This window comes from Abrus precatorius, unplaced genomic scaffold (assembly GCF_003935025.1).
Source record: "Abrus precatorius isolate BTA unplaced genomic scaffold, Abrus_2018 Scaffold2, whole genome shotgun sequence".
In the NCBI taxonomy this organism is placed as follows: domain Eukaryota; kingdom Viridiplantae; phylum Streptophyta; class Magnoliopsida; order Fabales; family Fabaceae; genus Abrus; species Abrus precatorius.
In genome coordinates this window covers 34,488,110-34,499,682 of record NW_020874362.1, presented here as the reverse complement: position 1 = coordinate 34,499,682, position 11,573 = coordinate 34,488,110, and the positions used below count along the sequence as shown (strand labels likewise).

The window sequence follows — 11,573 nt, the reverse complement described above, 5'->3', positions numbered from 1 at the left end:
AAAGACAACTGGCATCCAATTTCTGAATGATGAGAGAGAGAAAAGAAAAGTTATTAAAGATCAAGTCCACCTTTGTCTTTGTCTTTGTCTTAGTCTTTTAAGCAAAAGTTGAACATCACCCTCAGCTTGCCTGGAAGTATTGGAGAAAGATGGAAGGCATAAATGACAACGGTTGAAGCCTTGAAGATCTGAAGAAGTAGATCACAGTGATGGAGTTGGTAGGAATGCTTTGGGATGCTGCTACTTGTTTGTTCCGCTGTGGTAAAGTCCATGCCGCATATGTTTACAAGTTGGAGGAGAATCTAACATCATTGCAAACAAAGTGTGGTGATCTTCAAAACTTGAGCAGAGATGTTCAGATAAGAATAGATGAAGCTGAGGCTACATCAGAGAGGCTAAGGACAAATGAAGTTAGTGGTTGGCTGGAAAAAATTCATCATCTTCAAGAGGTATATATATCCATTTGTCCATTCAATTCTTTGCTCATTTCATTTCATATTAAACTTTAAATACTCCTTTTTCTTATTTTCTAGAATTCACTTCTATGGTTACTTTTTTTCTTCTCACCTAACTGCAACTGTTTGTAACATCGAAAAAATTTATATAATATTGTTAATTTTTAGATAAATACAAATTAACTATATATTTAATTTTAACATGTTACAGTAATTGAAATAATAGAAAAAGTAATGAAACAAAATAAAGCAGGGAGAGTATGAGAAAAAAAAATCTTCTTTGCTTAATAATAAAGATATATTTTGAATAATAATATGCACTTTTAGCCTATTTTCATAAAATTTAATTCATAAAAATAAATAATAAAGGTACAATTGTGTACATTTAAAATTTGAATAGTTAAGCAATAGAAATGATAACAAAAAATTATTCAATTGATAAAAATTATATGCATGAACAGTTAAAAAATTATAATATCAGTCAAGATTCATCGACTTTGTTCAATTTAAATAAATAGATTGACAGTTAAAAATATTTGTTATCATAAGGATATTGTATTCAATGACGGTGAAACTTTGAGAGTGGTGAAATTTAGAAATTTGTTAAGTAAAAGAATGTCACAATAACAAATAATTGAAATTACTTCTTTTAGTTTTTTATAAGACAAAATTTAGAAGACTTTACTGATTCTTATCGACTTATCGTGAGTCAATTTAATAATTTTTATGAAGTATTTATTATTATTTTATTGTAAATAAAGTTAATAAAAATATCAATTAGAATCAATTAAAATAAATATTAATAGTAAGGATAGGTTCAATAATATTTAAAGAAAATAAAATTTATAATATTTTTGTAAAATCAAAAAATTAGTTAAATTATTTTATTAATTTACACAATTTATTAAAAGTGTCTTATAAAAAGAATGATAGAAAATAAAATTTGGTTAATATTTATTATATAAATTTATCGTTAGTTATGGAAAAGCTAAGGCATTATAACAAATATAGAAAACGTTGAATTGACATATCTTTATTAGACGTTCATCTTACAATATAATTTCAAACCATTATTAAATATAATCAATTACTAAAAATCCAACTACTTTATATTATAAATTTTACTTATTTATTTATTTTAAAATAGTATCTTTTTCTTATACAATCGCTTGTCTTTTTTTATATTTGATGAATTTTTACTTTAAATTAAATCTATATTTTTTTAATAAATTAACTAATTAAATGAAATTTTTAATATAAAATAGGTTAATTTGCTAAACATTACTTCACGTGTTGGACATATAGTCAACTACAAATTTTTTTAAAAAAAAGTGCAATTAATTCATTTTGAATTCATAAACCAAAAAATAAAATAAAATATGAGTAGTCAAGTATCCTAATCTGCATCTCTTTCCATCAACCAATGCTTGGTTCTCTCCATTCTTCTATTGCTTCTTCAAGTTTCTTCCATCCCTTTAAGCTCTTCATCTACTTTTCCTTACTTTAAATTCGAGTTTCTTCCAACTTCTTTATAGGTTTCCTTCAAGTTCTCAATGTCCTTTCCTTTCTCTTTTTCTTTTTCTTTTTTTCTCCTTCTTCTTTTGTTACATCTTCTTTCTCTATCTTTTTTCTTCTTAGCTTCTCTTAACCTTTACACCCTCCAACTAAAAGTGTATGTGAGAATGGATATGAGTCACTAATTAATATCTAATATATGATTTCTTTTTATATACTATAGCTTTTAAAAGAATAGAGATGTATAAGGAAAAAAATAGTATTTTTCTCCTCTAAGTTTAAGGTTAATTTAATTTTCATTCTTCATTTTTTTTAATATAAACCAGTCTTCTAATTTTTATTTATGTAATAAGTTATTTCAATATTAAATCTTTTTAGAATTTTGTTAAGAACTGAGTTTTTTTATGGAATAATGAACTAGGTCACGATGACGCATCAATTTTTTTATATTAGACTATGAAACACACACTAAAAATTAGGGAAAAATTTTAATTTAATAATGAAAGAAAAATCCATCAATCATTGAAAAAATATAGATTTTCGTTTGAAGCAAAATGATTCATAAATTTTTTTGATTCAATCCATCGTTTTAACTAATAAATTCAACAAAGTTTTAATTAATCATAACTCAACATCTGAATGAATCTCTCAAAGAATTTTAATAATCATTAAAAGAAAAAAAATAAAAAATGGTAGTCCAAAATTAGGATTTTATGAAGAAAGTTTTTTATGCCCATACTTGAATTATAATATATTGTTTATAGAAACTCTCAATTAAATTGATAGTTATTTTTTAACGATATTTAATATCTTTAAAACAAAAAAAAAATTGATAAAAAATAAATGTAAGAATATTAAATTAAATAAAAAGTAAAGAATGATCTCAAAATTAACCTTAACCTTAAAGAATAAAAATACTATTTTTTTTGTAAACAAAAGTAATTCCTTGTATTAGAACAAGTAACACATCACTTGATTTGTCCATATTATGTAAGGATTTTTTATACACTCACCAAGCACAAAAGTCTTTGTATGATTTGCCAATTTCAAACCTCGAAAATGTGTAAAGATTGTTTTTAAAGTATTACGATGTTGTTAGAAAAATGAGTAAATGCTTTAAATTATAAAATGTTAATCAACACATTATACGTTCAGTTTTGGGCGATGGATAGATAAAGAGATTTCAATCTCTCAATAATTGTGTTAGAGATTAGAAGGCAAATAAAACAATAAATAAATTTTTTTCAAAATATATTAATCATGATTCACGCTTATCCGCATGTTCTTACAGGAAATAATGGAAATTAATACAGTTCATCAAGAAATTTCCAACAATAAATGTCTGAGTGGTTGTTGCCCAAAGAATTGTATGTTAAGCTACAAATCTGGAAAAAGAATCGTTCAAATGCTCCAAAATGTGAATGAACTGTTGACTAGAGGGGAGCATTTTGATAGTGTTGATATTGCTTATAAGCTACCACCTAAGCCAGTCGATGATATGCCCTCTGTTGAGACTGTAGGCTTGGATTTGATGCTCAATCAAGTTTGGAATAGTATTGAAGATGAAAATATAGGCATCATTGGTTTGTATGGAATGGGTGGGGCTGGAAAAACCACTCTTATGAAAAGAATTCATAATGAATTTGGAAAAAGGAATCTCCACTTTGATGTAGTGTTGTGGGTAGTAGTTTCTAGAGATTGTGATATCAATAGGATTATGAATGATATTCGAAACAGGTTACAGATTGATGATAGCTTTTGGAACAGAAGTAGTCAAGATAAAAAAGTGGCAAGGATTTATCAAGTCCTGAAGCAAAAGAAATTTGTATTCATGGTAGACGATCTGTGGAAAAGTTTGGAACTAGAAATGGTGGGAGTGCCACTTCCGAAGGAAACTAATAACCAATCAAAAGTATTGTTCACCACACGGTTTGAGGATGTGTGTGCTAAAATGCAGGCTGAGAAGAAACTCAAGTTGGAATGTCTATCAGAGCAACAAGCATTTCATTTGTTTTGTAAAAAAGTAGGTGAAGACACATGGAAGTGTCATGGAGAAATTGAGAAGCTAGCACGGGAGATGGCTAAAGAATGTGGAGGATTGCCATTAGCACTTATTACAGTGGGAAGTGCCATGGCTGGAGTGAAAAGTGTTGAAGCATGGAGGCAGGCCACAAGTGATCTAAGGAGTTCTTGTTGGGTAGGTCCCGATTTGGAAGAGAAAGTGTTTGGTGTTCTCAAGTTCAGTTACGACAAACTCCCAGACGAAACACACCGAAAGTGCTTCTTATACTGTGCATTATATCCAGAAGATTTTAAAATTGAAGTTGATGGTCTTGTTTATCGATGGATAGGAGAGGGATTTCTTGATAAAGATAAGACAAAGAAGAGTATATATGATATGTATGTGCAAGGAAAATCTGTTGTTGAAAAACTAAAGCTTTCATGTATGTTGGAGGGCGTTGTTGAATATGATTTTCGTGATTTACCTTCCATTAAGATGCATGATGTGATCAGAGATATGGCATTATGGTTATTCCGTGATCAAGATGTAAATAAAGACAGAGTCATTGTTGAGGGAGAAGCATTAGCAATAGAATCAGAAATGAATGTTGAAAAATTAAATGCTGTAGAGAGGATTTCAATTATAAATGCTGGAGATAGTTGGCGAGTGCCATTGTGTCCAAATCTCATCACTCTATGTATAAGGACATACATTATTAATCAGTATTCAAATCTCCAATTTATGTCAAAATTGAAAGTCTTGGATCTGTCCAGAATGCGAATTGAGCATTTTCCCTCGGAAATTGCCAAGTTAATCAACTTGGAATTCCTTAATCTGTCAGAAACAAGTATACAAGAAAGGTTTCCAATTGAGCTGAAGAATTTGGAAAATTTAAGGGTCTTGCTCATGGAAGATGTTGAATTTGATCTTCAAATAATTCCTTTGGAAGTGATAGAAAGTTTGGTGCGATTGAGAGTGTTTAGATTTGTATATTATCGGAAACTTGAATACTTTGAGGAAGAGAAAACATTCTTAGAGAAGTTGGAGTCCTTACCGAAGTTGGAGGAACTGTGGATCGAGTTATCAACCTTAGCTGGCATTCATAAACTACTTCACTCCACCAAATTGCGGAATTGCTCAACATTATATTATCTTAATGGAATCGAGGACCAAGTTGAAATGGCGTCGATATTAGAATCTTTGTCGGCAATGAAGAATCTAGAATATCTGCGTTTCTACCGAGTTAATATAGTGGAAGGTTCGTCCATCTCTGGCCCGTGCCCTCTTCACAACCTTCGAAGGGTGACTGTTGGTAGATGCAAATCAATAACTCATTTGACATGGCTGAGGTATGCTCCGCTTCTTGAGTTTCTTTCTGTTTGGCATTGTGATTCCATTGAAGAAGTGGTGAAGGAAGATGGTGGGGCAGATAGAGAGGAGGCTGATAGTCATATATTTTCAAATCTTACACATCTTCGCCTTTATGGCCTGCCGAAGCTAGAGAGCATTTACAAGAGCGCATTGGCTTTTCCTTTCCTAAAATTCATCTCAGTAGATGATTGCCCAAAGCTGAGGAAGCTTCCTTTGAATTCCAACTCTGCCAAGGACACGTTGATTGCAATCGATGGACAAGATAAGTGGTGGAACAATTTAGAGTGGGAAGACAGAGCTCTTAAAGACCAATTCAAATCAAAATGTCGATTCTGAGAGTGCCACGATACTATGCCGATTTCTTTGTTACTAACGCTTCTCATGATTTTCAGTTATATCAAAAGCTCAACGTTTTCGTGTGATGGCTTGGATTTGATATGTTACCATGAACTTCATCTGCTTTTGCATCTATGGATTTTTACTAATTTCTCTTTGAACTTATCCATAAGAACATAAGAACAAGTCATTTTGTTTAATACCCACTTTTATTTTTTCAGGAGAGGATTGTTTTACGGTGCGAAGTCCGTTGCTTTTTTCATTCTTTTAAATATAGTGGAGGAGATTGTTCATTGTCTTCTAAATATATTTTTGAAAGTGAGAATGAAATTTGGGAAAAATAATTTTATATAATGAAATTAAAATTAAATATAAATTATACACAACATTTTTTATATTTAAATTTTCATAATCTTTAAATAAAGATGATCATTGAATGTACTTGAGTGATAACATTTTATTATAATAAGAATAAAAATAATACATACAAATATTTAAATTTTATTAAATGATCAAATTTAAACAAAAATTACTTGACTTTAAAGTAGTCATATAACTATTAACTTTTAATTTTAACATTCGTAAATAAACATATGATTAAAATTTAAAATAATAATTATACTCATTGAATATATTTATTAAATCTTAAAAATACTTTTTAATTAAAATGATCCTGAGAAGAAAAATTCTGTTATACAATGAATAAAACATATAAGTTTTTGATAAAAGGTAAAATATGTTTTTAGTCATCATGTTATTAGATTTATTTTTTTTAATCTTAAAAAAAAATAGTTTTTATTCAAACAAATTCTAAAAGTTTTAAAAATAGTTTATCTCTCCTCATATTATAGCATAGACTTGTGACTCACATATCATTCGATTATTGACGTAACATATCTAAGTACATATTATGTTAATGATACAAATATTTTTAAAAATTTTATAATTTATAAAAATTAAAATTTGCTAAAAATAATTTGATGACTAAAATTAAATTTAATCACATTTACAAGGATGAACAATATATTTAAATTTTTATATTATTAAGTTAAGCTTTTCTTATAAATTTTTTTTTCTCTCGTGAACTTGATTTGCGATACTTGAGAGCCAAACTTCATGTAAGCTAGATTTTTTCACTTAAAAAGAAAAGTATTTGCTTTTTGCACCTCACTTATTTTCTACTTGTACTTCCATATTAAATTCTATTTTTAAAAATACTTTTATTGAAAATTTAAACCAACTCTCTCCTTTATCTATTTATTTTTCGGCTCCTTTTTATCTTCTGTTCACTTCCATTTTAGTTCTTTCCATTGATGAAATACATTTTCTCATTGTCCCACTAATTTTTAATTCGTCTTTCTCTTTTCTTTATTTTCAACGAGTGAAATTTGAATGTAAAAAAAAATTGTAAGATCATGTTAAGTAAGAATGAACTTTAAAGAAAATAAACTTTTATAATTGACTTGTATAGATTAGTATATCTTATTTAAATGAATAAGATTAAATAAAAATTATATATAACTTCTTTAATTAATTACATAATCACCAACTAACTTTAATTATATATTTTTATTTTTAAAGTTCTAATAATCTTTAAATGAAAATTATGCTAGTTGGATATATTCTTAAATATAAAAAATGGTTTAAGTAATAACACTATTATTATAAGAATAAAAACAATAAATATAAACAGTTTTTAGAACTTTATTTATGAAAGCTTGTTAATCTTGGAAATCAAATTTCAAGAAAAAAAGCATTTTAACAATAAATAAGAATATAAATAAAAAAATTTATTGTGTAAATTTCTGTCCTTTACCCAAACCTAAAAAAATCAATGAAATAATTTATTACTAACTTATATATAATTGCAATGACTTTAAAATGATTGATACATACAGACAAAAATATACTTGCGAGTTTTTATAATGAGATTGTTTCAATTGCATATGAATAATTAGTAATTATTATATTAACTTAAAAAAATTAACCCTAATAAAAAAATTAAAACCAATTAAGAATGATTGCAAATGGAGAAAAGGGAGTGGAAAAAGCAACCCCGTGAAGAAATGCTGAGTCCTCTGTACACGTGCCTAACATGGCAAATAAGAAAAGACTATCACGAATTTCCCTTACAGAGAACTATATAACAGGCCAGTGCTTTGCACGAGCATAGATAAGGTGAAAGCTACAATAAACTTTACATGTAAAGAAAGACGTTTCGTTTTTCTCGTTAATAAATTCCTTGCGTAGTGTACCGTAGCATTTTAAAGAGCAAAAATAAGAGTGTGGATAATGTTAGATGTACATTCATTCATAAGCCTCCGCTGCACAGCTTCAAAGAACTCGTGCATGAGCATAACTATGGTACAACATAAGGATGCCATCAACAATGCACAGCCAATAACTTCGTGTTCCTCTTGGAAAATTATTTACTATACTAATAAAACTGCAAAGGAGGAATCACCTACAGGCTCACCTTCAAGTTTAAAAATCAATTAGTTACAAAAGTTGTTCTCATTGCCAAGCGTTGCTGATGACTTCCGAGTCAACACTTTATCACAGGATCTTTCCACATGCGCTCTTCAAGAAAAGAAAGGGAATCCCTTAAAAGCAGACTGAATTAATTTAGTTGCTTATTAAGTTAATCTGCATGAAGATGATGCTTCCTCCTTTGACAGCGGTTGACATACCATCTGGCATGCTTCTGTAGAACCAGGGCAATTAGAACCGTAAGGCTTGTGAGCATAACGTAGGTCATTGCTGAAAATAACAGAACAGAACTTGAATGACCTAAGAACAAGAAAAAGAAGAAAAGATATTAAATCAGCAGCCATTAAATAGGGAAGGAAAGAGCATTCATGCTTACCACACAAGCTGGAGCAAGAGGGACAAATGTCAAGTTTTTCTTTGCACTCTCAGTTCGCATATGTAGGGTCTACAAAACAAAAACAGCAGTCAGTCATATATTCTTCATCAAAGAAAACAGACAAAATTTACGGCAAATTGATGATCAAAAGGGCAGGTTTATAGAGAAGAAAGAAGACAGAGAGTAGTGAATGAAGAACATGAATATATGCATGGGTGGTTAGTGGCCATGGCATTTGGGGCATTGGTAGCTACTATGACCAAATTCACACTCTGATGACACCTTACAATTACATAAGCTCAGGTCACACGGACATTATAATTACAATAAACAATAACCTTAAACATATAATATATCAAAATATATAATATTTTTATTTTTTTTTGGTAAAGATATAATATTTGAATTTAATTTTTTTAAAAATATTTTTAAATTTTTTTATTATAATCATTAATTATTATTAAATGATAACATAGCAAACTTAAATATTATTACGTATTAATTTTTATTACGTTATTTTTTATATAAAAATTCGTAGGTGAAAAAAATTAAATTCAATAATTTTAAAAACATAACATTTTAAAAAATATTTTACAAGAATCAAAATAATTAATAATATATTTTGAAAGGCAAAACATATCTAAAGCAAAATGATATTATTATTATTATTTTTAAATGTGCTTTAAAGGATAGAAAATATAAAATATAATAATTTAAAATTATAAAATTCAATGTGTTCGTAATATTATAAAATTTAATAAAAAATATTATTCAATTAATTAATTAATAATAATTTATAACATAAGATAAATCATCTAATTGAATATACATTGTCTTGTTCCAATCAGATCTCTTCACCTTTCATATCGTTGTGCTAATTACAATTCTACTTTTTCTTCACTTTTACATCCAAACTTACACATCTATTTCCTAACTTTCTTTCTCTATTCTATTTGTCATGCCTGTGATTTATTATTGAGTAATCTATAATATTTTATACTTATTAAAAGTTAATTGAAGGATTAATTGGTATTGGAATAGATTTAGATGAAGTTTACAAAAAAAAAAAAAAAGTAAACCGCACCGCATGAACAGTGTCAGATGAACAGTAAAACCGCCTATGAACAGTGCAAACCACGTATGAACAGTGAAAACCGCGTATGTATAGTGACTGCTGACGTCATCAGTAACGTCACATACGCGTACAATATGCATGCACAGTATTTTCCAGCATGAATAGTACTCTGAACAGTGTTTTCGGCGTGAACAGTAAGGCGGTGAACAGTGTTTCCGGCGGTGAACAATAAATTCCGCGCGGTGAACAGTAAATTTTGAAAAATTTCTATAAAAAGGGGGCTTCACACAAAATTTTCATTTCTTCACCCCTATCCAAGGTTCTCAAAGGTTCTAAGGCCGTATACTACCATTTTCTCTCATACTAAACCCTTCTAAACTTAAATTTCTCGTCAGATCTGAGATTCTACGTCTATTCTGAAGAATTTGAAGTAAGTTTCTTTAAGCTTGAAGCTAGATTTACCGTTCGTTTCTCTTCTCCTTCTCTTTCTCATAGAAGTTCATGGTGTTCTTAGGAGAAACTCCATTCTAAAGTTGAATCTTCGGTGAATCTTGCATTAAAACAAGTAATATTCGGTAGATCTAGTGTGAATCATCTTTCTGAGGTAAGGGGAGTTTACTTTAACCTATGAACTATGTTTTGAACAGTTTAATATGCTATTTCAAGATATTTTGATATGATTTTGTTAGAACCATTAAATAAAAGCTATTTTCTAAGCTGTAACTGCTGTTAATTGATTTAAAATGCTGAGATTTTGGCTGATCTATTATAAACTTGCTTTTGTTGAGCTGTTAAAATAACTTTGGCGATGTGTATCATGCTGAGCTATATATTTTGCATCATTATAGAGTCGAGTTACATGTTTAGATGGGTAGACATATAACGGTAAGTTTATGCTAAGCTGTTGTGCTGTGCTGTCTAGATCCAGATACCGGAATGGGTCGCTCCTAGACCGGCTCGGTTCCTTCTGGATTACTTAGGTTGTGAAACTAGTTGGAAACCGTTTTCATGTTGTGCATTAGATGGGCTGGAAATGCATGGGATTATTGCTGTGAGAAATATTTTGCTCTATATATATGATTTTATTTTAAGTTTGGTAAGCTCACCCTTGCATTTCTTTCTATGTCGTTGTGTGCATGTGTACTGCGATGATCGTACGGTGGTACGTGAGCAGATGTAGCAGGTGTTGCATCTACTTCACAGGCTGAGGGGCCAGTGAAGAAATGATTGAAGCTGGAGTCGAGTAATATTGTATCAAAGTCCTTTTTTCTTATATTTTGAGACCTCATGTAGAGGGAGCTACGTAGTATAATTTTGGGTATTTTGAATATTATGAACTAAATGTAATACTATGTTGTTCTGTTGGATATTTGTTGTAAGAAACTTTGTTTTATTTTAATTGAGAAGAGAATTTCATACTTATATTCTCTATTATTTATTTATCTTAAATAAGGATGTGATGTACAAACAATGTTCTCGGTTCCTTACAAAAAAGGGTCGTGACATTTTAGTGGTATCAGAGCATGGTCTAGGTAAACCTACGGGGTGAGGTTGTTAGGTGTCATTTGTGCATATTAGACATATGAATTTTAGCTGTGAATCATATATCATGATTTCTATTCTCAAGTTGTGAGGGAACGAGTTTGATCACCTCAGTTCTCAGACATGACTGATGTAGGAAACTTGGTATATGATACTGGGGTGAGCTATAGGCGATTCATGCTGCGTGAATAAAAGGTTGTTAAGCTAAGCTGTAAATGATTGCTGAGATAAATGTATTTGCTATGCTGTGTGAATGCTGATATGAGGTTATCCTCAATGCTAAACTGATTAAATTGTTATGATATACTAAATATGAATATATCACTGTAAGCTGAATCTGTGAATATAGTTATGTGATGGTATTGCTGAATGTATTAAACGTTAGTAAACTAAGCTAGTCTATATATTAGG

At 29.5% G+C, this 11,573-nt stretch overlaps 1 protein-coding gene across 1 annotated transcript; it reads left to right on the top strand.

Moving 5' to 3' along the window:
• On the top strand, positions 1-5,979 carry LOC113858115 (probable disease resistance protein At5g63020). Its single transcript, XM_027490588.1, has 2 exons — positions 1-449; positions 3,262-5,979. The coding sequence occupies exons 1-2, from the start codon at positions 210-212 to the stop codon at positions 5,677-5,679; spliced, it is 2,658 nt and encodes an 885-aa protein (XP_027346389.1). The 5' UTR covers positions 1-209; the 3' UTR covers positions 5,680-5,979.
• The last annotated feature ends 5,594 nt before the right edge of the window (positions 5,980-11,573 follow it).